The sequence below is a fragment of the Prosopis cineraria genome, unplaced genomic scaffold (assembly GCF_029017545.1).
Source record: "Prosopis cineraria cultivar Desert tree isolate PC_DT_omini unplaced genomic scaffold, ASM2901754v1 PC2, whole genome shotgun sequence".
Lineage (NCBI taxonomy): Eukaryota > Viridiplantae > Streptophyta > Magnoliopsida > Fabales > Fabaceae > Prosopis > Prosopis cineraria.
Window position 1 is genome coordinate 2,124,288 of NW_026555333.1, and position 26,646 is coordinate 2,150,933.

The 26,646-nt window shown below is 37.6% G+C and overlaps 5 protein-coding genes across 9 annotated transcripts; 4 read left to right on the top strand and 1 right to left on the bottom strand.

Annotated features, from left to right (window-relative positions):
- Positions 1–437: 437 nt before the first annotated feature.
- LOC129304094 (ent-kaurene oxidase-like) lies at positions 438–3,850 on the top strand. Its single transcript, XM_054943739.1, has 8 exons — positions 438–689; positions 1,518–1,681; positions 1,851–2,012; positions 2,144–2,284; positions 2,362–2,616; positions 2,709–2,876; positions 2,984–3,178; positions 3,270–3,850. Exons 1-8 carry the CDS (start codon positions 530–532, stop codon positions 3,579–3,581), a joined length of 1,557 nt encoding a protein of 518 aa, XP_054799714.1. The 5' UTR covers positions 438–529; the 3' UTR covers positions 3,582–3,850.
- A 4,230-nt stretch (positions 3,851–8,080) lies between these two features.
- LOC129304095 (ent-kaurene oxidase-like) lies at positions 8,081–10,752 on the top strand. 2 transcript variants are annotated; one of them, XM_054943741.1, is made up of 8 exons: positions 8,081–8,255; positions 8,453–8,616; positions 8,760–8,921; positions 9,059–9,199; positions 9,277–9,531; positions 9,623–9,787; positions 9,888–10,082; positions 10,174–10,752. In XM_054943741.1, the coding sequence occupies exons 1-8, from the start codon at positions 8,099–8,101 to the stop codon at positions 10,483–10,485; spliced, it is 1,551 nt and encodes a 516-aa protein (XP_054799716.1). In that variant the 5' UTR covers positions 8,081–8,098; the 3' UTR covers positions 10,486–10,752. The 2 variants fall into 2 exon arrangements, with proteins under 2 accessions (XP_054799716.1, XP_054799717.1); XM_054943742.1 differs by having other exon boundaries at positions 9,686–9,787.
- A 1,123-nt stretch (positions 10,753–11,875) lies between these two features.
- On the bottom strand, positions 11,876–15,189 carry LOC129301981 (lysine histidine transporter-like 8). The gene is made up of 6 exons (XM_054940633.1): positions 15,044–15,189; positions 14,303–14,749; positions 13,460–13,593; positions 12,943–13,370; positions 12,728–12,859; positions 11,876–12,625 (listed from the first exon to the last, which is right to left on the bottom strand). Exons 2-6 carry the CDS (start codon positions 14,683–14,685, stop codon positions 12,140–12,142), a joined length of 1,563 nt encoding a protein of 520 aa, XP_054796608.1. The 5' UTR covers positions 14,686–14,749; positions 15,044–15,189; the 3' UTR covers positions 11,876–12,139.
- A 3,372-nt stretch (positions 15,190–18,561) lies between these two features.
- On the top strand, positions 18,562–24,342 carry LOC129303319 (thylakoidal processing peptidase 1, chloroplastic-like). Of its 4 annotated transcripts, none has more exons than XM_054942549.1 (9): positions 18,562–19,527; positions 20,063–20,131; positions 20,242–20,310; positions 20,439–20,525; positions 20,815–20,882; positions 21,168–22,375; positions 22,530–22,839; positions 23,502–23,699; positions 23,786–24,342. In XM_054942549.1, the coding sequence occupies exons 1-6, from the start codon at positions 18,814–18,816 to the stop codon at positions 21,283–21,285; spliced, it is 1,125 nt and encodes a 374-aa protein (XP_054798524.1). In that variant the 5' UTR covers positions 18,562–18,813; the 3' UTR covers positions 21,286–22,375; positions 22,530–22,839; positions 23,502–23,699; positions 23,786–24,342. The 4 variants fall into 4 exon arrangements, with proteins under 4 accessions (XP_054798524.1, XP_054798526.1, XP_054798527.1 ...); XM_054942551.1 differs by having other exon boundaries at positions 21,168–21,767; positions 21,905–22,375; positions 23,502–24,342; XM_054942552.1 differs by having other exon boundaries at positions 21,168–21,767; positions 21,996–22,375; positions 23,502–24,342.
- On the top strand, positions 22,237–24,223 carry LOC129301836 (uncharacterized). The gene is made up of 4 exons (XM_054940442.1): positions 22,237–22,375; positions 22,552–22,788; positions 23,548–23,649; positions 23,742–24,223. The coding sequence occupies exons 1-4, from the start codon at positions 22,237–22,239 to the stop codon at positions 24,221–24,223; spliced, it is 960 nt and encodes a 319-aa protein (XP_054796417.1).
- Positions 24,343–26,646: the final 2,304 nt, after the last annotated feature.

Here is a 26,646-nt window from a genome sequence, read left to right on the forward strand (position 1 = left end):
TTTAACAAATTATTAATTATTAATCACAAGTCATATCCACACCTGTCAGCACCTCATATAGATGCAAATCAAAGCAATTACTGTACACTAATTACATGCTTAAAGGAATAGTTAGCTTTTGCCGATTGCAGAAAAAAGAAAACAAAATCCATCATACAGTACAATTGTGCCGGCAAATATGCGCATGTGGCCAATGCCAAGGAAGCATCCCTTTTTCTAATACATGAATCATCATAATAAATAGTAAATATGTCTTCTAATTTGCGCAGCTGAACATTCTTATCAATTTCTTTGAAATATCTAAAAAAGACAAATGAATTAAAATAATTAGCCACATTAATAACTCGAATTCCCCCACCCAACATGTGTGACGACAATGTTATTTGTTCAGTTATTAATGATAGCATTGAACATTTCTTCTCAAATTAACAATTACCATTGAGAGAGGCAGCTATAAATACAGGTCTCATCACAGAAGACTGCTGATTCTGTGTCAGAAATAGTGCGAATATCCATCTCTAAAAGAGCAATGAATTCAGTGAAAGACATCCTCGAACATGTTCCTGGGGAGGCCCGGGTCACCACTATCGCTCTGGGTGGCTTTTCTCTGTTGCTGTTCATCTTCTTCCTTGGAAGATTCAGCAGCTTCTTCAAAAGCAACCATTCCCCCAACCTCCCCCGAGTGCCAGGTATTGCTGTTTTTGGTTAATTATTTTGACGATTAATGTTCTTTTGGTTGTTCGAATCATGCATCTCGAATGATGTCACCCACCTCGCTCAATTGTGTCGACTGATAAGGACATATAAACTCGGGAGCGGAGTTTAAAAACTTCCTTGACTTAACAAAATCGAGTTAAAACGCCTCTAAAATCAGAGTAGCTTTGAATTCCGTCAGACTTGCGCCTGATTTTAAATTCCGTCAGCTTTAAAATCAGAGTTAAACTTGGCTGAATCGTCGATTTTGGACTGAGTCAGGCGAGTTAGATAGATTTTCTTAAAAATTCACGTTTAAAATCCAAACAATTATAAAATATAGAAAGAAAATAAAATTTACTCGGCATGAATGGCCGTAAAGTTTCATATGCTTCTTGCCGTCATCTTCTTTCTCAATATAAGCTTTGCTCCACTTTTCTCTGTTCTGCGGTTCTACCATAGTTCTGTTTCAGAAGATGAAAGCGGAGGAGCGAAAGGGGAAGGAGATAAACTGTGAAGAAAAAGTCGGAAGAAGCTCGACCTCTGGGAAAGAAAATGCCCAACCTACAAAACTTTCAAATCCGATTTTCTTATCAATAAAAATAGTGCACCATACGGCTGTATTCTGTAGCGATTGACACTCAGAAACACGCTAGGCCCGGAAAAAACCGGTTGGTTATCTTATGAAAAACAAACCTAGAGAATTGTGTACGACTTTTTTTATAAGGCAATTAATTGTATTATCATGTTCTGTTAATTCGTCCGCAAATGATGTCATTACATGAAATGATGAATGGTGGAATTGGGTGAAACAATTGTCGCAGAAGTTGCAGGACGGCTACCTCTGATCGGGAATCTGCTGCAGCTGAAGGAGAAGAAACCTTACAAGACTTTCACAAAGTGGGCTGAGCAATATGGACCAATTTACTCCATCCAAGCCGGTGCTTCCACTCTTATTGTTCTCAACACCACCGAGGTGGCCAAGGAGGTCTGTTTACTCTTTATAACACATGCCATGTGCCATGTTACTTGTTTTCACTGTTAGTTGCGGGAACCTTGCACATGCAGCGGAGCAACGCTCTTCATTCCACCTCAGTGCTGTCTGTATGACTTGAAAAAATTGGCTAAGCGGCCTCTGGTTTTCGTGGTTGTTTCAGGCGATGGTCACCAGATATTCCTCCATTTCATCAAGGAAGCTGTCAAATGCACTTATGATTCTCACTTCTAATAAATGTTTGGTTGCTATGAGTGACTACAATGATTTTCACAAAAGGGCCAAAAGACATATTCTCGCAAACGTTCTAGGAGCGAATGCACAGGTTGGTTACATGCATGAACTTTCTGGTTACCTTGTGGAGTGTTTTTGCACGGTTAATTCTTTTTCCGTGATTGTCAAAGAAGGCGAAGATCTATTTGTTGTTGTTGTTTGTTTGTTTCCCCCAATTTTCAGAAGCAACACAGGTGCCACAGAGAAGCCATGATGGACAACATGTTAAAGCAGTTGAGTGAACATGTGAAGACCTCCCCCAACCAGGCTGTAAATTTCAGGGATATATTTGCGCCTGAACTTTTTGGACTGGCTCTAAAGCTAGTAAGTTTTTAATTTTAATTAGTAATTGTCTGAGTATAGAGTGAGGATTAGTAGATTGAGCACGATGGAATTTGCAGGCTGTGGGAGATGTTGTGAATGCCCTCTATGTGGAAGAGCTTGGCCGCACCTTAACAAAAGAAGAGATGTATAAGATTCTAGTACTTGACTTGATGGAGGGTGCAATTGAAGTGGATTGGCGCGATTTCTTCCCGTATCTGAAATGGATTCCAAATAAAAGCATGGAGGACAAAATTCGTGGAATCGATTTCCGCAGAAAAGCGGTCATGAGGGCATTGATAAAGGAGCAGAAGAAGCGAATTGCATCTGGGATGGTGGGTACCTTAGAGTATTACTGCAACTTTAATTTGTGCCAAAAAAAAAATAATTGTGGCTGTTCTAATTCCTCTCTCATTAAATGTAATAGGGAGTAAACTGTTACATTGACTATCTATTATCATCATCGGAAATAAATGAACTGGCCGAAGACCAAATTCTGATGCTGCTTTGGGAGCCCATTGTTGAGACATCAGATACTACATTAGTGACTTCGGAATGGGCTATCTATGAACTCGCCAAGGACAAGAACCGACAGGTTTATTCGTTTCTCCGTTTGTGCTACCCCCCCCCCCAAAAAAAAAAAAAAAGAATAGGCTGGTCTGTGTGAATATTCACTCGATTGGCATTGTATTTGGATTACAGGAGCGACTGTGTGAGGAACTCCGAAATGTTTGTGGACAAGAGATGGTCACTGATGACCAGTTGTCAAAGCTACCATATTTAGGGGCTGTATTCCATGAAACCTTGAGGAAGCACAGTCCTGTTCCAATCGTGCCTCTTCGATACGCCCACGAAGACACCCAGTTGGGAGGATATCACATTCCCGCCGGAAGCGAGGTGAATTGATCTGTTTGTCTGAATTACTTTCTAGGTTTTAAGGGTAATGATATGATGGGACTGCCAATAATGAGAAAATTGTGTTCAACAGATAGCAATAAACATATATGGATGCAACATGGAGAAGGAGAGGTGGGAGGATCCGTACGAGTGGAAACCGGAGAGGTTTCTGGAAGGGGGTTTTGACAGTGGGGATTTGTACAAGACGATGGCGTTTGGAGCGGGAAAGAGGGCGTGTTCAGGCAGCCTTCAGGCTTCGTTAATCGCATGCGTTGCAATTGGCAGATTTGTTCAGGAGTTTGAGTGGGAGCTCGTTGGAGGGGAAGAAGACAATGTGGATACTATGGGCCTCACCACACACAAGCGCTACCCCCTGCTTGCGAAAATCAAGCCCAGGAATTAACGGGGAGGATTTGGTCACTCTGGTTCTCTTCCAAAATTGAACTCTACATGTGTCTCTGAGACATGGCAACTTTATAACCCTGCTTTCCCCCTTTTGGCTATTATCATCCTTCAATAAGAACTACTTAGCGTGAGTTTAGTTTTTAATTTACATTTAATAAAAATCTATTTAACATATTTAACTATTTATGAGGTTTGATGATAGTACATGTCAGATATAGTTTGAATATACTTTTAAGAATTTTTTAATCAAGTTCTTAAATTATTTTGTGCATGGAGTTGTCCACTTCTAACTAACTACTTTTATGTTCCGCTTGAATGGGTGGATTTAAGTTAAAAAATTAAATTTAAAATATTATATTTAAAATTCATAAATTTAAAATTTTTTGTTTGAATGATAAATTTTAAATTATAATATTGAAATCCTTTGTTTAGATATTAAGTAAAATTTTAAATTTTAAATTTTAAATTTAAAAGAAATTTGGATGACGTAGGCAGTTTGTTTCTAGTCAAAAGTGACGGTTCGAATGGCTAACTTTTATCAAGATTAGATTGTCAATGTTGATTGGGACTGGACAGTCAACTTTCACCTAAACTAGATCAACAATGATGACCAGGACAGGATAACGACTTCCACGAGGACCAGACCGACTATGATAATTGGCTTTCACCACGACCAAATTGACAGCAACAACCGACACCAAACTAACAGCGACGATCAGGATCGGACAGTTCAATTTCACTGGGACCAAATCGATGGCGACGATCGAGACCTAATGGCCTACTTCCACCGAAACTGCACAAGCTACTCGATCATGGTGAAAGTAGGCTATCTGGTCCCTGTCAACTGCACTTAGATCCTTACCAGTGCAGGCAGTTTGGTCCCAATGGCAGTTGATCACATAGTCTCAATGGGCGCCGGCAGTGTAGTCTTAATCAACAGTGGCTATTTGATCCTAATCAACGGTGGCAGTTTGGTTCTGTTAGCTTTGGTGGTCCGATCCAGTCACTATTGACGTGCCAATCAAACCTTTGTGGATTTAGGTCAAATTACAAAAAAAAAAAATTGAGTTAGAATTTAAAATAATAGAAAAAGGGTTTTAAATTACAAAAAGATTGATGTAGAATTTAAATTTAAATTTGGGTTATATCCAAATTCATACATTTTTAATTACCTAAATAATAAATTTGACTCAAATCTAAATACAAATTTAAATCTATATGTATCCAAACATAGTATTATTATTTTTGCGCTTGAATGGATTTTTTGCATGGGTTTTATGGATAAAATTCATCTCTTAAAAGTCCCTTTGGAGACTTGAACTGCTAGAATTAGCCATTATCTTAATTGGATTTCATTTAATTGAATTCAATTGTCCTTGTTTATGTCAATTGATATTATTTTTCCTCATAGTGCATGACTTAAATTAATTAAACTGAATGTAGGGCCCATTTGTTTTGCTTATTTCATGAAAAAATAACTTATTTTTTTTAATTTATTTTATGATTTTTTATGATACTTGTTTAAACTTTTGAAGATAATCAAAATTTAAAAAAATATTTTTTTATATTTTAATAAGTTACTTTATATTTTATATTTCAGACAAAATGGGACTTCCATAAAATATAATACTCTCTTCATTCTAAATTATAAAGATATTCTTAAACAACTTTAGACATACTAATAAAGTTTATTAAATATATTTTATAACCTTTTTTTTAAGATAAAAATATAAAATTTTAATAATATCCATCATTTAATATTTCACTAGTGAAAGAATATTAAAGAAAGAGAATATATAAAAAGAATAATGTTAAAAAAGTATCATTAATAAAAAAAATATAAGCATAAATCTTTATAGCTTTACAAGTTTTGCTTTTACTCTCCATATTTTTTTTAATATTTATAGTCTCTATAGTTTCAATAAGATTTGGTGGTATTTGTTAATTGAATTCTTATAATTTCAGTGTTTTTAATAGTTTGAGTCTCTATAAAAATTGAAAACATTGAAACCAAACTACATAAATTAAAAATAAAATTTGATGAAACCATAGAGATTAATAATTATGTTTTTCTTAATAAAACTATATTTTTATTAAAATATTTTATATTTTAAGATGTTAATTTTTTAAAAAATATTTTATAACTCAAGAGGAAGGCAATATAATAAGCAGGAAATAATTAATGGAGAGGAGGATGGGCTCAGGTGACAATCTGGATGACCACATTGGAGGCGATGAGATATGATGAAGGAGAAGATATTAACAAATGTCCTATCAATTATGGGCCACCGCGTGATCGTGCAATCCGGACAAGATAATTATGGTGGTAAATGACTGGAGGTTGTTCTCATGGTCAAAGCCCATTATGTTGCCATGCCTTCTCGTTCTCAGGAATGGCAGCATTTCTTCCGCATCCAAGTCAATTATCCCCGCCCATGTCTCAATAATTTTCTATTAATACCCCCTCTTCTTTTTATTTCTAGTTCCAATACTATTTACAAATAATTTTTAATATATTTTATTAAAATAAAATAAAATTTTAAAATTTAATATTTTTTCACTTCTATCTTTAATTAAAACAAAAAGGATTATTTTAAATAATTTTTTTAATATATAATTAAAAAAAGGTAGAGATGAATATAGAAAATAATGAAGTGTTATATAAATATAATCAAAAATTAATTTTCTCTCTTTGACCAGTAAATAGTATTATAGAAATACTCTCTTTGATTTTATTTATAAGTCAGAGAAAAAAGATTCTTTTTTTATCTCATTTATAAGTCATATTATTAAAGTTTCGTAACAAATTTTTATTTTTATCTTTGATTGAATGTTAGAGAAAAAATAAATTGTTAAAGTGTGTGTATATATATATATATGTATATATTTAATGGAGATAAAATTAAAAATTTATTAAATTTTTAAACATAGTTATTCAATTTTGGGGTTTTCTTTGATTCTAAAGAAATACATTAAAAGTGATTTATAAATAAAATCAAAAAAATATAAGGTGACTTTTATAAGAGATTGATGGATGGCCCTTAATACAAAACACGTTGTGAGTTATTGAATATATTTTTTAATTATCTCTATTTAAATTTATTAATTATAAGAGATGATACATTATACATTTGAAAATTGTTTATTTAAATAGAGTAAATTAAAAATTTCTTTTTTTAAAACAAAGTTAATTACTTAACAATATTTCCTTAATTTCGGCGATATCTATAGATGTCTTATAATATAAACAAGAGGAAATGCTAAGATATATGTGCGCACATAAAATTTCAAGTTGTTATATTAAAATCCACGGGACTCCTACATAAAAAAAAAAAAACAATCTATTAAAATCCTAAAGCAGGAGTAATTGCCAATAGGGCTGGGTCTAGCAAGAGAAATAATCCCCCACAACATGTTAAATTAATGTTTAAATCTTTACCAAAATATATGCCCGCATTCAATAAGAGGATATGCATTCACAATTTTAAAAAAGTAAAAGAAATCAGCAATCACTCTAAAAAAAATTAAAATCACAAAATAATAATTACTCCGTCCATTTTTTTTATATTTGTTTTTAGGAATATTTTTTTCAAAATTTCAAATCAATGCTTAATAACCATCTATTAAAAAAATATAAGACATGGTGGTATATTAAAAACTATAAAATATTTTTAATTTTTCAGTGTATAATTAATAAATTTTTTAAAAATATCAATAATAAATAAGGACAAATATTAATAAGTTAAACATTATGCGTTATTTTATTACTCCAGGTGCTAAATATTTTTGAATTGACTTCAATTATCAGCTCTATTTCATTTTAATTCTTTAAAAATAAATAGATTTAATTAATGCATTTAATAGCATTTACTTTTTTAATATTTATAGTTATAAATTTGGATATTATCTACATTTACTCACGAGGAACATTCAAAGTATGTGATATATCGAGACAAAGAATGTACAGCGCTGGGTAAATGACATATGATACATTCATGAAAGTTTTCGTGAGTGCACCTTGTGCGGAAACATCTGATTCCATTTATTATCATCGGCTCATTGGTTGGAAGAAAAAGCAGGGGAAATGCTTCATTACCCTTGAGTACATGCATGTCCCTGTTTGCAGGAACATTTAATGCTCCAGATTTTCTCTTGGTTCTTGCAAAAGTACTAGCAAATAATAAATCTTATAGTATTATGCCAATTCTCATGTGTGAACGCTTTTTGTCATTTTTTAAGACATTTAAAAAATAAATCAATTCAAAAATTAACCACATTAAAATCTCAATTTCTCGCAATATCAGTGACGATGACAATGCTATTTTTTCTGTTAGCAATAACAGCATTGAACCCCCTCCCTTTAATTAATAATTGACATTGAAAGAAATGGGGACATCCGAGTAATTTCCATGTTAGGTGGTTGTAACTTGTAAATGCTATTAATACAGGTCTCCTTAACAGGACCCTGCTAATTCTAACCAAAAAATAGAACGAATATCTATCTGTAATAGAGCAATGGCTTCAGTGAGAGACATCTATGAACTCGTTGCCGGAGGGGCCCTTGCCACCACTGTTGCGTTGGGTGGTTTTTCTCTGTTTCTGTTCATCTTCTTGCTTGGAAGATTCAGCAGCTTCTTCAAAAGCAAGCGTTCTAAGCTTCCTACAGTGCCAGGTATTATTGTCCGTGGTTAGTTATTTTGAGGATTAAAGTTCTCTTGGCTTTTGGAACCATGAATCTCGAATGCTGATGTCATCAAACTCGGTCAAATGCATCAACTAATTAATTGTATGATCATATTCTATTAATTCGTCCACAAAAGATGCCGTTGCATGAAAATGAAATGATGAACGGTGGAATATTCCTCACAGAGGTTGCAGGACGACTACCCCTGATCGGGAATCTGCTGCAGCTGAAGGATAAAAAGCCTTACAAGACGTTCACGCAGTGGGCTCAGCAATATGGACCAATTTATTCCATCCGAGCTGGTGCTTCCACTCTTGTCGTACTCAACACCACCGAGGTGGCCAAGGAGGTCTGTAACATATATGATGTGTCAATTTGTTAGTTGAATCCATGGGAAGCGCTATTTCTTTTCGCAATTAGTTGCCGGAGCCAACGCTCTTCATCCTACCTCTCTGCTGTTTGAGTGGCCTCTGACTTTTATGGCTGTTTCAGGCGATGGTGACTAGATATTCCTCCATGTCATCAAGGAAGCTGTCAAATGCACTCATGATTCTCACTTCTAACAAATGTATGGTTGCTATGAGTGACTACACTGATTTTCACAAAATGATCAAAAGACTTATTCTCTCAAACGTTCTGGGAGCGAACGCACAGGTTGGTTGCATGAACGAATTTTCCGGTTACCTTGTTAAGTGTTTGAGCATGGGTAATCATTTTCCCGTGATTGCCAAAGAAGCCGTGAGATCTATCTGTTGTTGTTGTTGTTGTTGTTGTTTCCAACCAATTTTCAGAAGCAACACCGTTGCCACAGAGAAGCCATGATGGACAACATGTCAAAGCAGTTGAATGAACTTCTGAAAACCTCCCCGGACCAGGCTATAAATTTCAGGGATATATTTGCGCCTGAACTTTTTGCACTCTCTCTAAAGCTAGTAAGTTTTCATTTCATATTAGTACTTTTCAGGGCATAGAGTGACGATTAGTAGATTGAGAAGGATGACATTTGCAGGTCGTGGGAGAGGCTGTGAATGCCCTCCATGTGGAGGAGCTTGGCAGCACCATATCAAAAGATGAGATATATAAGATTTTAGTACTTGACTTGATGGAGGGTGCCATCGAGGTGGATTGGCGCGATTTCTTCCCATACCTGAAATGGGTTCCGAATAAAAGCATGGAGGAAAAAATTCGTGGAGTCGATTTCCGCAGAAGAGCGGTTATGAGGGCATTGATGAACGATCAAAAGAAGCGAATTGCATCTGGAACGGTGAGTTTACCTGAGTATTTCTACAACTTTAATTTGCGCAAAAAAAGGGTAATGGTGGCTGTCCTGATTCCTCTCCCATTGAATGTTATAGGTAGTCAATTGTTACCTTCACAATTTGTTATCATCTGAATCAAAAGAACTGACTGAAGACCAGATTCTTATGCTGCTTTGGGAGACCATTGTCGAGACATCAGATACAACACTAGTGACTTCGGAATGGGCTATGTATGAACTTGCCAGGGACAAAAGCAGACAGGTTTATTTGTTTCTCCATTTGTCCTGTTTTTTTTTTTTTTTCAAAGAATAGACTGGTCGGTGTGAATAATCAATCAATTGGCATTGTATTTGGATTGCAGGAGCGACTGTATGAGGAACTCCGAAATGTTTGTGGACACGAGAAGGCCGTGGAAGAACAGTTATCAAAGCTACCATATTTAGGGGCTGTTTTCCATGAAACGTTGAGGAAGCACAGTCCTGTTCCAATTGTGCCTCTTCGATACGCCCACGAAGACACCCAGTTGGGAGGATATCACATTCCCGCGGGAAGCGAGGTGAATTGATCTCTTTGTCTGAATTACTTTCTAGGGTTTGTGGGTAATGATATGATGGGACTACCGATAACGAGAATATGGTGTTGACCAGATAGCAATAAACATATATGGATGCAACATGGACAAGAAGAAGTGGGAGGATCCTTTCCAGTGGAAGCCAGAGAGATTTCTGGATGGGAGCTATGATAGCGGGGATTTGTACAAGACGATGGCGTTTGGAGCAGGAAAGAGGGTGTGTGCAGGCTCCCTCCAGGCCATGCTAATATCTTGCATTGCAATTGGCAGACTTGTTCAGGAGTTTGAGTGGGAGCTCGTGGGAGGGGAAGAAGACAATGTGGATACTGTGGGCCTCACCACACACAAGCTCCAACCCCTGCATGTGAAAATCAGGCCCAGGAATTAAGATGTCAGATCTGCTCCAAATTTCACCAGTGCATGTATGCATGGGAACTTTAGATGGCAGGGATGTGTCGTTCCTAGTTGAATAATAGTACCAGCAATATCATATGCTCCAGTAAGTAAGCATTACATTATTGCTAGTTTTCTATGTTTGCTTGTGACCTTGTGTTGCTATTATCTTTCAGAGTTAACAGTCCAGATAGTTTCGTGGATTGAGTTACCGCGTATTTCTCGTTACTCCTTCGATAACAATAAATGAGTAATTTTTGCCCGGTGGGATTTTCTGCACGGATTTTATGAATAATGCATCTTTTGATGCCGCTTTCAAGACTTGAACCACTAAAATTAACCAATTTTTTTAATTAATTCGACATTTCATATAACCTGGTCCACTTGTGCATAATTACGTCATAGAGAGATACTTTGTTTTGTTGGCCCGAAGAAAAGTTACTTTAAGAATACATTATCTTAGAGGTATCTTTAATGGATAAGAAGTTACAACTTCAGCAAAACTCTGGGAAGATTAATGTGACATACTCTTTCTTTATAAGTGAATCCCTTGAAGAGATAATATGTATAAATCATTACAAACTTCACCGTTTATTTTTAATACAAAATAATGGAAAATCATGCAAGAGAGATTAAAATTTAATCATATTTAAAATCATGAAGTTTTTTCAGTCCAGGATGAATTGTTAAAGATAGAAATATTAAAATCTTCACACAAAGCATGTGAAGAAGTTTGGGAAGAAAGTAGAAGTTAAGGATTGAAGCACGAAGCATGATGCCATGTCAGCCCTCAACTGCTGCACTAGAGCCACCTAAATGTGCCACGTCGCGCTTTGGGTCAAATTGTCAAACCTCATTTCCCTCGCTTCATGCTTCATTACGTTATTCGCGCCACCGACCACCGCCATCGAAGCCCCTCAACTAGAGACCTCCCAATACCATCTTTACTTTAATAGCATTCAAAAGACGGTCAACATGAACTTCGCATTCTGGTTTTGCCCTTTCGCTTTATTTCGGTCATTACTTCTTTGCTTGCTAGATGATTGAGTGTCCTCCAACATCAATGATTTGACTGGTCGACGTGGTAATGAGATAGGAAAAGCTCAGGATTGCATGCTGCTTCTCTAGTGCCATGTTTTGGTAACAACCTCAATGACGTTGTTTCCGTGATCGAACCCAAAGCCCAATGATGTACTATTAAACGGAAAAGCTACTAGGTAGACAGCGAATATTTCTTGCTTCTTGAATTGAAGCTATAAATCTTTTCCGTATTCGCATCCGGGAATGGAGATAACATGCATATGATTGTCACCAGCGAATATTTCTATTTTACCCCTATTCTTTTTAACAGCTAACCGCGAATATTAAAGAGAACTGCTTGCAAATTATATCAACGGGACCAAAACTAAAATTATTATTAAATAATGAATGGTTCATGTGACATGAATCTCATCGGGGAAGATAAGTCGCAAAGTAACTTGAGCAAGGAAAGCATCTCATATTGCAGCCGTTCAAGTGAAGAACGATTTCTTTTTACCTGATATCTGTTATACATATGTAAAGCATTCAGGAAGGAGCTGACACACAGCCGACATAAGAAAAGTGCATAATATGAAGGCACTGCTACCAATTACATGACGTTGAGGAAATCAGCTAGGTTTGAAGAATTTCAAATTGAGTCCATTAGTGACTATGCTCCAAATACCTCCAATGGTAAAGGCCAGGCTAAAAGCAACTCCCAGCCAACCCAGGATCCAGTTGAAATACCAGTTGAAGCTGTATTTGGTGGGCTGTTTTATGAGAACCCACATGAAGCACGGGTACGCAAAAGTGACCGGAAGAGTGAGTCCTCCCATCAAACCGGCCAGGCTCGAGAGAAAGGGAAGTGCCACTCCTATGAAGAAGGACACGAATCCGAAGAAAACTCGGAAGCCTGACCTCACCCATATCGAGCAGGGACGGTTAGTTCTGCTGGTGTACCCTGCTTCAAAACTATCAAAAGCAGGCATCGAGTATATCTGGAAACTGGTCAAGCAGCTAAACACGACAAGAAGGAAATTCAAGGCAAGAAGCCCCCTTGAAATGTCATGGCTGTGAAATGCATATAAAGCCCCCAGAATCCCTCCTTGAGGCATCTGTAACAGCCAACCGCCCAATTGACAACCAGTGTTAAATTCAACCCTGCCTAATTAATGAATACGAGGCATCAGGTACTAAGAAATCTGGAAAACTCTTACCAGATTTCCATACGCCCAGAAACCTCCAACGGCAACAGGGAAGAGGCACATTGCGATGAAGAAATATGCAACCTTGGCACCTTTCCACATTGGCACATGAGCAGGGTGCTTAAAAGTCGATGGCATCGTTGCCTGAAATAAAGAAGAAATTAACCCTGCGTAAACCTTCGAGTTGCTTTTAGTAAGGTGAAACTAGAGAAACGTGATTAGCATACCTGAATTTCGAGCACTAAATTGTGGCCCCTGAAAGCGAAAGCTACGATTCCAAGGGCGTTCATGACGGAGAAAACAGAAGCAGAAGAGGACGGCAAGGACAGAGGTGCATAGGAGATGGAGGGTGGCCTCTGTTGGCTTACGGAGAGAATCCAGACCATGGTGGAGTAAGTAATGGCCGTGACAGCCCCTACGAGGGAAAGCCCAGCGATTGAATTGAGGTTCGGCAACTGAGAGAGAACGATGGACAAGGAAGTGAAGACGAGGTACCACTCCACCGTGGTCAAGGGATTGGAGGTACACGAAGGACCGCAAACTATTTGGAAAAATAACTTCATGGTCTCCCCGCCGAATAGAATCAAAGCCGTTCCTGTTCCTGCCGACAAATAAACCGTTGGAAACAGAGATAGCCACACGCCTAATCTTTCCCCTGCATAAAATAAATGCATCTAGCGTCAAACCACGGAGAGGTAAAGAACAGAAGTCGATGGTATGCGTTGGTTTGAACTTGTAGCTTACCGAATGCTGCCTGGGCGAGCTCCACATATCTGTTGTATCTTTTCCCTGGAACTGCTTCGTGGAGTTGAACCAGAAGCCATAGGGTGTATAGTTGCCAGCAATATGCTACGATCAAGGAAATAATTCCCCAACTCCTGCAGAATATTTCCCCAACTCATTAATCTATAATCTCTGCTAATCAGTCCAATAATCCTATTGGACAAATTTTGCAGTATTTTATTGCGTAGACCAAAAAAGAAGTCACGGTCAAAAAGTGCTCTCAAGACGCTCAACGGTGCAGGAAAAGATGTCTATAGCCATCAAAATAAAGAATTTGGACAGTTTTACCGGTGGACCCAGTGAAGGATGATACTGTGAATCTGTGATACTATTTCCTTGAAAATATTCAGCTTCGGAGAAAGGGAAAGCTAGAGCCTCAAGCACCAAACGGGTTAACTCGAGCGTGTTTGGAAATCCTTCAAGCTATCATGTCTCATGAGTATTTGAGGCTAAAGAGAGACAGTTTTTCAGCATAACGAAAAATAAAGTTTATGGACAGAAGGAACTAGCAACAGTGATTAATACTATAATAATTAAAGCAACTTCATATGCTATGCTGGCGCCGTGGTGCGGCAGAAAACAAATGCACCTCACACTTCTTCATTTAAACAAATAACTAATGTCTTACTGTAGCTCAGAAGGCACTGGCTTGTGTGTGCGCGGGGGTGTTGGGGGCAGGGCGGCTTCAGTGTTGTGTGTAACAAATTAACAATAGGGTTAAAATGTCTACAAATAATAGGTACGAAAGCGGTGAATTATTTTCCTGGAGAAAAAGGATGGGAGAGAGCGAGAGAAGAAATGTACCAGCCAAGATAAACGAAGGCAACGGGCAAAAGCAGGGCCTGGAAGCCAACACCAGCATTGAGGTTATGAAAGGCGGCGTAGTAAGCATTTCCATTGCGAGACTCGGTGATAGGAAGCCATGCGTCTTGAGGGTTGAGCTTCGTGAGGTGGCCCACCTCCTCCAGGTAACCCTTCATGTTGATCAGCACCCTCTTCATGGGCGTTCCGATGGGGCTAAGGAACCGGGGCGATATGAACGACGTTGGAGTCCACGCGTTCGACGACTTCGCCTCCTTGGACCCCTGTCTCGGCGACCTCTGACCCGACGGCGTCTGTATCTCGGGCGTCGACACTCTCGGCGTCGCCGGTATTGATATCAGCTCCGTCTCCGGCCTCTCCTCCATCGCGTGCTTGCTAAACCAGACGGAGTTCCCACTGCCTGTGTTTACTAGTCTCGAATTTTAATAGCTATATATATATATATATAAAAGAAGAAAGATGTCAGCGCGATCATGAGGAGAGGATACTTTTGTTCCTCTGAAGAAAAAAGGAAGGAAATGGTGCTTGAGTAAATAAATAATGCTTTATTAAAGAAATGCTATTGATGGCTCGGAGCCGGAAAGAGAAGGATCAGATAACTGTGAACTATGTGCCAACTTTTTCCCCCTTTTCTGGGCCTAGACTATGTGCCATATTCGAAGCATGAAAGTTTGTACAATTAGCAGGCGCCATTGAGATTTGTTGATTTCATTGCGAGAATACCTCGTAGTGCTTGGAGCGGTTCTCGCTTCACGGCGAGGTTGCTCTCGCACCCATGCTCATTACTTGCCGAGTTAAGTGAGACGTGAGAGCTGAGAACGGCCCTTTAATGGAAGACAATTAAACAATTAAACAATTTTAAAATATATCTCGTGTGTCTATTATGATGTATTGTTTCTGTTAAGATGTTCCAAATGCAGGCACTTGTTTATAGGAAGGATACAGATGATGGGAAGAGGCGTAATACGATGTGGGGTCCGAGGCGTGGGCATTGCTTCTGAATTTAATTTGGAAGGCAGGCGGTCAAACTCAAATTGCGACAAAATGTTGCACGCCCTTTCGAGTTAACGAAGCCCGAACTTGAACAACATGGCTTTGTTTTTAAACCTAAAATTATTTGGTTACGGTTTGAAACGAGTGATTCTTGAAATCTGAATGGGATCCTTTCAGAGAATAAAGAGGCGAGTGCAGTGAGAGAATTAAAAGATGGTCGCAGACGAGGGCCCACTCGTCCTCATATTCATGAGTTTGGCAGCGCGCGTGATTTAACTGGCAAATGGCAAACATGCTCCACACTCAGCCTAGGAGACATTCTCATTACCAATCATTTCTTTCCTCTTCTTGTTCCCCCTTTTCTCCTTCAATCCAACGGCCATGTGTACGGAAGAAGAAGAAGAAGAAGAAGAATAGAAAAAGAAGCCGCTCACCGGGTTTGCATTTCATCGTGACCAAAAAGTCATTCCAGAAAAAAAAATACCGATTTTTGTCGTTTGGGCTGGACTAATAAGATGGCATGCGTGAGAGAAACAAACGAGTGTGTTGTGGGATGTGTGGTTGAAGTTCGGGCCAGTTGGGTCGGATGATGATGGGCCAAGTAAGGAAAGCCCAGTTCCTGTCCTGAGGAAGTATTGATCGTGGAGGGAGGGGGACATGTAATGTATCGGAGGATTTGTTGCTGCGAGGTTGGGGAGCGTTATCACACCAGCGATGTGAGGGGGAGATGTTGGGACGCCACTCAACAATCAACTTCCACGCAGGTCAGATGACTGTGGATCGTGGAGGCTCGTCTTGCAAGTTCTGAATGGCCTTGGTCAGGAAATGTGGAGGCCAACTGGTTTCTAAACAATCTCTCTCTCTCTCTCTCTCTCTCTCTCTCGCAATGACATGAAGATAAACTTTGCTGCCATAAATGGTGGTCTGCTTTGCATCTTATACCTTGCCTGCCTCCATGCTTTTTTTTTAAAAAAAAAATTATAATCAAGCCTTATATAAAAAAATTAATTATTGTAAAATTTATTAATAATTAAATTAAACTGCATTAATAATTGATTGTGTTGTCAATACAATTTAATTTAGTTATCAATGAACTTTATAATAATTAATTTTTTTATGTAAAAAATTAATATAATTTTTTTTAAATAAATCTTTTGTAGGAATATATTGCGATTATGTTCTAGCCTTTTGGCGCTCGTTAATGTGAAAGTCCAAGGCAAATCATCTTTTGGGGGGGGGGGGGGGACAAGCAACATTAGAACAAAAACCAAAAAAAAAAAATACAAAAAACAAAACTTCCGCTGGCCTTTTCTTCCGAGCAATGATCACTGACATATTGATCAATGAAGGTTTACCGATAAAATTAGGGGCAAACTTCTCTATATCTTCCAAGCTCCTAACACGTGCTGCACCTTTAAAAAACATGCTCCTAATTGAAATTGAAAAGGTCATCATCATTATCTGCTTGCTTTCCATAAATCACTCAAAAATAGGTTAGTTTCTTTCTTATCTCATGAACATGCTTTTATTTGAATAATGCTAATTATAAAGTATTAGTTCTGCAAAAATTATATCGTTATTTAAAGAATATAAACGATATTACTAAAACTACACTGCAAAATACTGGTAAAAAAAAAACTTAACAGCAAAATCAATTGTCTTGAACATGGTATTGAAACCTGAACCGAACCGGCCGAGTCAACTCGAAAACTGATGACCCGGTCCCTTATCCGGTTTGGGTTTACTCCTAAACCGATGAGGAAATGAACCGGTATAACTCAGTCAACCCGGGTTCAACCCTTAACCCGGTGGGTTGACTGGGTTAACCGGGTTATTTTTTTTGAGAATTTTTTTCATTTTTTATTTTTCAGAGTGCTGAATTTAGAAATAAGATAACAAAAAAAAGTAAAACTAAAGTCAAAAAATAAGAAATTAGAAGTAGAGCACGTTAAGTCCAATTCAGATTTTTAGACAGCATTTAGTTCGACCTTTTATCTATATCTCTCCTCTCTAGCCCTAACCAGCTCTATCTCCATCTCTTCTCTAGCTCTATCTCTGTCTTTGCTATCTTCATCTCTTCTCCAGCTTAGTCTCTGACTCTTCGTCTTTTTTCTAGCTCAATCTCCGTCTCTTCTCCAACTCTATTTCCATCTCTTTTCTAGACTTTTGAGATTGAGGAGTTGTAATTGTAATGATAGATATTTAAAATGTTGTATTTTATTACTGTTAGACTTTTGAGTGGTTGGATTTAGTTGAATATTTTTATAATTAATGTCTTTTTATTTAAATTGTATTATTTTAATCATGGTATTGAAACCCGGACCGGACCGACCGGGTCAACCCGAAAACCGGTGACCCGGTCCCTTGTTCGGTCTGGGTTTACTCCTAAACCGGTGAGGAAATGAACTGGTATAACTCGGTCAAACCAAGTTCAACCCCGATATAACCCGGTTAACCCGGTGAGTTGACTGGGTTAACTAGGTTTTTTTTTGAGATTTTTTTTTATTTTTTATTTTTCAGAGTGCTGAATTCAGAAATAAAATAACAAAAAAAAAGTAAAACTAAAGTCAAAAAATAAAAAATTAGAGGTAGAGCACGTTAAGTCCAATTCAGATTTTCAGACAGTATTTAGTTCTGCCTTTCATCTGTGTCTCTCCTCTTTCGCCCTAACCCAATCAGCGTCTCTTCTCTAGCTTAGTCTCCGTCTCTTCTTCAGGTTCCAGCTCTATCTCCATCTCTTCTCTAGCTTTATCTCTGTCGCAAATCTTCATCTTTTCTCCAGCTTAGTCTCTGACTCTTCGTCTTTTTTCCAGCTCAATCTCCGTCTCTTCTCCAACTCTATTTCCATCTCTTCTCTAGACTTTTGAAATTGAAGAGTTGTAATTATAATGATAGATATTTAAAATGTTATATTTTATTACCGTTAGACTTTTGAGTGGTTGGATTTAGTTGAATATTTTTATAATTAATGTCTTTTTATTTAAATTGTATTATTTTAATCATGATCGGTTTGACACCGGTTCAACCCTAATTGAACCACTAACCTGTGACCTAATGCCATGACCGGTTCAATGACCGGTCCAGTTTTACATACCTTAATTTTAATCATGACCGTTTTACCATCAATTCAACCCCTGATTCAACCTTAATTAAATCACTAACTTGTGATCCAGTATCATAATCGATCCGGTTTTACGTATCTTGATCTCAAAAGAATCCAAACAACTTATATTTTCCCCCCATTCCCAGCAGCGTTTAGCGGCTTCTGAAGAAGGCTCGCGAGCCGCTTTTCACCTATCCTGAAAACTCCATCATCCCCTTTCTCCTGGAATTTGGTTTGCCTGCAATTCTCTACCCCGCCTTTCTCTCGTGGTTTCAATTCTCCTCTCCTGTCCCCCTTTCTAAATGTCTCCGATTGATTGCTAGGGCTTCCTAATCTCATTTCTTGGTCTGCGAAACCGCTGTCTCCAATCTTCATCAACTTAGTTAATTTTGCAGATATGGCTAGCCGCGTTACCTTCAGCTATTCTGGCTATGTCGCCTGGAGCTTGGTTCCGTCGGCCGTTGTTCGAGTCGCATCTACCCCATGCTTCCGGGAATGCTGGACCCGGTCTCGCATATTCTGTCCTTCCCAGGAGAAGCCTGATGTTGATTCCTCACCCCCTTGCGGCGTCCGTAGTTACCATTCCTTTTTCAGGCGGCCCAAATTCAGTTGCTGCCGTGAGGATTCAGCATCTACATATACGACTGTCGCAGCGGGAATTTTGGGTTATAATTATAAAAACCCGTTCGTATCGGGTTTGATTTCGATTATGAGTTCAACTGTCGGTGTATCTGGTTCATGTGCTGCGGGTGCGGCTGTATGCGGTATATCCCCGTGGAAAGCCACTTCGATTTTACCCTTTTTACAGGGGTCGAAGTGGCTTCCTTGTAACCAGTCGATTCCCTCTTTCACAAGCTGTGTGGTGGATAAAGGCGGAACACATTGCTTTGGCGGGGAAGATAACGGGGAGTCGGGGTACAGTTCCAACGTTATTGAGAAGACAAACTGGCTTTCGCGCTCTTTACGACTCCACTCAGAGGATGCGAAAGCTGTGTTTACTGCAGCCACTGTTAGTATTCTCTTCCGATCGTTCTTGGCTGAACCGAGATCCATTCCTTCGTCCTCAATGCACCCAACTCTGGATGTAGGTGACCGCATTTTGGCGGAGAAGGTTGGTGACCTTGAAGAATTCTTGTCCTTCACAAATTTAGCTGGTATTTTTAGTCTGTGCTTTTATATTAAGAAATTATGTATTATCATGCCCCCCCCCCAAAAAAAAAAAAAAAAACAGGAGAAATTATATATTATCTGCCCCAGTATGGCGAGAATCTTGGCTTCTAATTTGCGTCTGGATTCCTTGAAGTAAGTTGCTGAGTTCAGATGTTGTGGAAAATATCACTATTAGTACAATTAATGACGAAGTTCTGACGTTGAATCTCTTATCGACATATAAAGATCACCTTTTTCCTCCGCCCTCTGATATCATTCTTATCTTCCATGCATTAAGAAGCGATGCCCTTCTCTTGCATGTGTCTCCTTGAGTCCCATAGAAAGGGTTAATGATGCTTTCTTATTGCTTATAGTTGAAAAGTGGGTGATTAGGTTTATTCGGGAATATAGCACGTTATGTTTACTTGGTAACTCTTCCAATTTTGCCTCAGCTTTCATAAACTGATTGCAATGGGTTGTTGTGAATGATGTAACAGGTTTCATTCTTCTTTAGAAGGCCTGATGTTTCAGATATAGTAATTTTTAAGGCGCCTCCTATTTTGCAGGTAAAATGATTGAGGAATTTTTTCTTCTCTTGCTTTTCTGTTAATTTAATTTGTACTGAGGCCGAGGTGCGGTATTAATGTTTACTTTTTTAACATATGGGGCTTTGTAGGAAATTGGTTATTGTTCAGGTGATGTATTTATAAAAAGAATTGTGGCGAAGGCTGGGGACTGTGTTGAGGTAAGCTTTTAATATTGACTCAACGATGGCATTTGGTTCAAGGCTTCTTTAGCTATTATTCTTGCTTCTTTTTAAAATTATCACACCTTGATTATTAACTTCTTGGATGCATTCTGAATTTTTGGTAGGTTCGTGAAGGAAAGTTGCTGGTGAATGGTATTGCTCAAGAAGAAGAATTCATTCTGGAGCCACCTGCTTATGAGATGGACCCGCTGGTAAGGCCTAAAAAATGTATTATTATTTGTAATTTAACTGGTTGGCTCAAGAACCAAACGAATCATTAAAAATACAAGAAGAAGAATAAAAAACAACTTTTCAACTCAAGTTCAGCTGCTTTGGATCATGAATTCAGTTTGCCCAGCTAAGTGGGCATGCGGACAACACCAGAGCTGGCTTGCTTCTTTTCCTTTCTAACTTGTAATGAAATTTGGTTGGTTGATCCTGCCATTGGCAACATGTTTGGTTTTTTTTTTCCCTTAAAAAAAAATAATAAACTGGTTGCAGGTTGTGCCAGAAGGTCATGTGTTTGTGATGGGAGACAATCGCAATAACAGCTTTGATTCGCATAACTGGTAAAACCAGTTTCTTCTCATCACTAATCTTTTATTGTTTCTGTTGGAAGGCATTGATTTAGAGGGATGAAAGATCCATTTTGGCCCATCCATGAATGCTGTCATTCTCAGAAGGTCTTGCATATGTCATATGTACACTTGCCATCAGAAAATTAAATTTGTTTTAGAATTGTGTGTGTTTTGTTGTGGAGGGGGGGGGACTTTTTTTTTTAATTAAACACAGCTCCTGTTTTAAGATTAAGATCTCTGACAATTGTGTTGTGTGTGTGTGTGTCTGTGTGTCAGGGGTCCTCTACCTATCAAGAACATTGTCGGTAGATCCATTTTTCGATACTGGCCTCCATCCAGGGTATCCGAGGCTTTCAAACTGCCTCCGGCCAAAAATTGCGTGGCAATGTTTTGACATCAACTGTTGGTGGCTTCGTTCTATGTTGGCCCAGATATGCTGTCCACTCTCAAAAACGTGCGGCGTGAATATCTTGTTCATTGATGTCATGTTTCATCGATGACATGAGAAAACCTGACTATGCTTACTCTAGTCGTTCTGAGTATTCGTGCTCCTGAAAAAGAGCAAGGCCATTTTTGTTCCCCTCCCCCCCCCCCCCAAAAAGAGAGAGAGAGAGAGAGCAGAGGGCTTTCAGAAAAATAAAGTTGAAGAAGAAAGAACAGTATTTTTTTGGCTCAGGGAAGAAAGCAACATGTTGATTGATTTGTTTCGTACCTTCTCATCAGTAGTATCTTGACTCTTAGGCCTCTTCATGGTGCCGATGCCTGCCTCTAAGGTCGACAATGAAGCTTCACTGATTATTTGGCCGAATTGAAAAAAAGAAGAAGAAGAAGAAGAAGAAGAAGCTGCAGCAGCTTCTTCCACAACCATGTGAAAATGTACGGATGTATTTTTTATGGCAAAGTCATGGAATACTTTTTCTTTTTTGTTGGCATTTGCAATATTTGTATTTGATATAAAACGTAATTTTTCCAAAAATTTCGTTTTGAATGAATTGCTGCTGGAGTTCTTGTAGAAGTTTTGGGCGGGCAGTACTTGGTGGTTGGGAGGACTCGAGGAGTTTGTTCTGACTTCTGAATCTAAAGCTATTTTCCTCCTTCACTCAGGAACTTGTATATAGATTGGTTAAGAAAGACATGTTGATAAAAGCAGCTGCCAAATGATCTACGTGTCTACTAGATTAGGAAGCCAAGCCTGCTCCATTCACCGGCGATAAGAAAATTCAGTAAAAGAAAAAAAAAATAAAGGAAAATCTTGCCGTCATAAATAAATACGTTGCATGCTTGCACATTCGTCACAAGGCAATCAGAAACCCAAGCTGAAGCCATTTTCGTTGAAAAGGCGAGAATGGCAACTGATCCCATGCCGGTGCTATTCTTCTTGCTTCTGATCCATTTCCAATTCTATCACTCCTCACATTTAGCATCTACTTTTCCTCTTCCTGCAATCGCCTCTTCGTCTCAGACCAATCTTGCCCACATTGCAGGTGCGCCCCATTATCTGCCTATTTCTTTAATTTATAAGAACATTCTGATTCTTTTGTTTCTTCTTTCTTGCTTACACTCTTTATCTGATTCTGTTATATGACTATACATGTTTTCATCTGACGACTTGTCGCTGTTTCATCGACACCATATCAGGATGTTTTGAAGAATATTTCAGCAAGTGAGAACTGGAATTTGAAGGATGTAAGAATTTCCGAGTTGGGCGTTGGGGAGGCGAGGTTTGACACCTCCCAGATCTACGAAATCTCTATTAAGTTGGGCAAGAGCCAGTTTGCCACTATCAAATTCTCGGACACATTTGTGTCTTGGAGCAAATTTAGAAAGCCAAAATCCGATTTATACTCTGATTCATGGAGTTACTCCCGGGCTGTACTGGATACCTTGGAAGTGGAAGGTTAATGAGTTACGGGTCGATCCTCCTCATCAACTCTCACTTACCTTGCCGGTATGCCAGTTATCCAACTTCCTTTGGTTTCTTTCTTAATCTTACTTTAAAAGATTATTTGATTCTTCAATTTGTACTCGGTTTCCCTTGCTTGTTCCAAGAGCATGTCCATCTAAAACTGCACACACTTTTTTTTAACGATGTTTATATTTGTTTTTTCATCTGAAGAATTGTGCAGAAAACATTTCGTACGCGGACTCAATTACACTCTAACAGTGTTTATGTTGTGGGATGAAGTTGTCCGCAGGAATTCTCTTTTAGGAATAATATAATAGTGAAGAATTTCTTGATATTTAATTCTCAATTCCACTTGATTAACCAGTTTCTTGTGAGCAAATGGCCAAGTAGGTAGTGCTTAGCCATCGAAACCTTGAGACAGGCAATGATTATCTTAATTAGTAATGGAAAGTATATACCTCGTCGATCCTGACATCCTGTTTGGATTCGATAGAGCTTGAGACCTAATCTAACAATACAAGGACACATATGAGAACCGTTTTCCCACGGACGAATCTCTTATCACAGAAAATTTAACTGCTAGCATCATCATCTTTCTTTCTTTGCAAATGACTGACATGCATGCATGCATGCATACGGCTGACATTTGTACTGTTCTGACTGTAATTTAATTAAAAACATAATTTTGTGGGGAGCGTGTGCAGATGAATATCTCATATGCTGATCTGAAACGCATCCTTGTTGCTGAAGGCATCACATTACAAGTCAGAAAAGCTCTAGAAGTGTCCTTCCATTACTCTTCCAATTATGATCTGCCAATGGATGGAAGCATGACGTTGGACGAGTATGCGAGTGATTTTCGGCCCTTTATGTTGTCATCCACGTGCATTCAACTAATTTATGTACGCATATCCCTGGCTCCGCGTCATTGGCTGCTGATGCAGAACGAAACCCTGGTTTACGCATAACTACTGTTTCTATATCACAGGATGCCATTCCGCTGCTTCCAGATAAGAGTCTCCGCGGTGCTCGCAAGTACAATAAGCGATCGTGCTCTTTTCATCCTTTGAGTATGAGAATGAGTATTGGTGAAAAAGTTTGGAGGAGCCTCGTGGGGCCTAGGCTGCTTGAAAATCCCGTGTCTGTTTCCTTGGATGCAAGCAGAAAGGCATCAGCTGCTGTCAAACTCCCCAAAGGATTGGAAAGAGAGGTCAGAAGAAATTACAGACGTAGAGAGGAAGAGGAGGCATGGCACAATCGCGAGAGGCGCAGAGTTGAATGGGTTCGGTTTGAGATAGCGGCCAGAGTGGAGGCTGACCAGCTGAAGCCTCTTGCCTTCAAGAAATCCAGACCCATTCTCTACTGGGAAGATATGAATTCCAACAAGTCCTCCGGGACTTGGTATCCTGATCACGTTCCTTCTTAATTATGATTTTGACAGCCTTCTGTTTTAGGCCTTTATCGTACATTTCATGAGACTATACTTGTACATGTGTAAAAATATATACCTGAAATTTTAAATAAAGCTAATGATTTTTTCTTTCTCTCGTTTTCGTTTTCGTTTTTTTTTTGTTTTTGTTTTTTTTTGTTTTTGCTTTTTGGGATGGGGGATTTACGCTTTTGGGATTGCATCCTTAACCCGTACAATATTCTTTGAACACATGGCCTACGACTCTGGTGAGTTTTGGAATGAAGTTGCAAGTGCTCTTTATGTTTCGAGTTCAATGACACATTAGCTCGGAAGTTGCATGTTTTTTATTTTTATTTTTTTCAAGGCCTTGCTTGGTCGTGCCACCATTTTGTCTCCCACTGGTGGCACGATTTATTAAAAATAATCTAATATCGGAGGCTGCTGTACGTTTGGGTGCCTTTTTTTTTTTTTAATTCAGAGTTTGTGATATACTGATATCCAGGAAAAAAAAAAATAGGATGGCTTTTTGGTTGGCATGACGAATAGTAAATTCACCCCACTTGAAAAACACGGTCAACCTTTAATAGTCTTATAACCTGATGGCACGCAAACTCTCCTCCAAATAGGAGGTCACTGAGCTAAACCTCACTTGCAACCTCAGACTGCCAATATATATTTCTCTAATAAAAAAAAAAAAAAAAACACTCGCTCGCGCACAAGATCAACCGCTCAAATATAAAACCATGGCGAAGTTGACCCTTCAAGCTGTTATTCAGAAGGCGTAAAAATCCAGATTGCAGGTCAACATGTGCGAAACCACATACACTTCCCTTTTTTCCCATTTCTGTCCATTCATACAGAATTGGAATATGAGACTTTCCTCTTTTACAAGAACAATTATAAATGCACAATTCAATTAATTAAAGATTAATTGTAGAAGATATATTGTGTTTTAATAATATATTTATTTTGAGAATAAAAAATCACATCTATTTAATTTTATAAATGTATCATATTTTAAAATATTTATAAATTTTATTTATAATTTATTGGAATTTTATTTTTTGGGCCATCAAGCTAATTTACTCATTAAATTTTGATAAAATTATTACAATCTATTAAATTTTAATCTAAATAATTTAAAACTATAATATTATTATTTTAATTTTATATAAAATATTATAGTTTTAAATTATTTAGATTAAAATTTAATAGATTATAATAATTTTATCATTAAATTTTACTCATTAAATTTTGATAAAATTATTATAATCTATTAAATTTTAATCTAAATAATTTAAAACTATAATATTTTATATAAAATTAAAATAATAATTTTACCAAGAATTAAATTTAAATAGTTGTAAACACAAAAGGACGGAAATGGAAAGCGAAGAAAAGAAAACACGGTCTCCCCGCGAGGACGCACCGAATGGCAGTTGTTGCCTTCCCCTGTATCGTACCTCAATCTGAAACAATCATCGATCGTATAATTATTCTCTGGGCTGGGGAAAAAACACACTACTATTGCATGAAAACGTGGCCCCACATATCACGTGGCTTCCACATGCTGGCACGATTTTTTAAATGTTTACGACCGTTGTCGGACTGCTACCCTCTGGCTGCTTTCCCTTCGCAGTTCCCAGTCGCTCTCCTCTTTACAAAATTACCAATAATGCCCATCCTCCGTTCCTAATTTCCATTTCCAGTTATGCAACAACGAAAATAATAATAAAATCTTATTGAAATGTCTAAAGAAATACTTTAAATGTCATAATTTTTTTAAAATTTTTATATATTTTTTAACAATAATAATTTTAAATTAAATGAGTAAATTATTTCTCATTTAAAATAAAAAAGAAAAATATAATTTTAGGTCAATATATTTTGTTTTAATTTTGTTATTGGTTCCTGCACTTTTTTTTAGATATTTTACGTTCCTATATTTTTATTTTTTATTGTTTTAATGGATTCTTATATGTTTTTAACGTTTTAAATCCCTACACAATGAACGAATCTAAAATAATGAAAAAAAATTATAGGAACCTAAAATATTAAAAAAATATAAGAACCAATAGCAAAATTTGAACAAAGTATAAAGACTCAAAATTATATTTTTTCAAATAAAAAATAATAGGTTCACCTGACAAATTATTATTTTTTATTTAATTCTTATGATTTATAAAATATAAGCTGTGATTTCGCTTAAACAAAAATTGTAAATAGTTACTTTCAATACTTGAACTTTAATAATAAAAGAAATTTTACAAAAAAATTATAATTTTTTATTTAATTTTTGAAATTCACAATATTAAAATTATGATTATTTAAATAAAAATTGTGATTAGGATTAGTTATTTTCAAAACTTTTTTATTATAAAAAATTTATGTAAAAAATTATGATTTCTTATTTAATTTTTTTATTTACAAAATAAAAA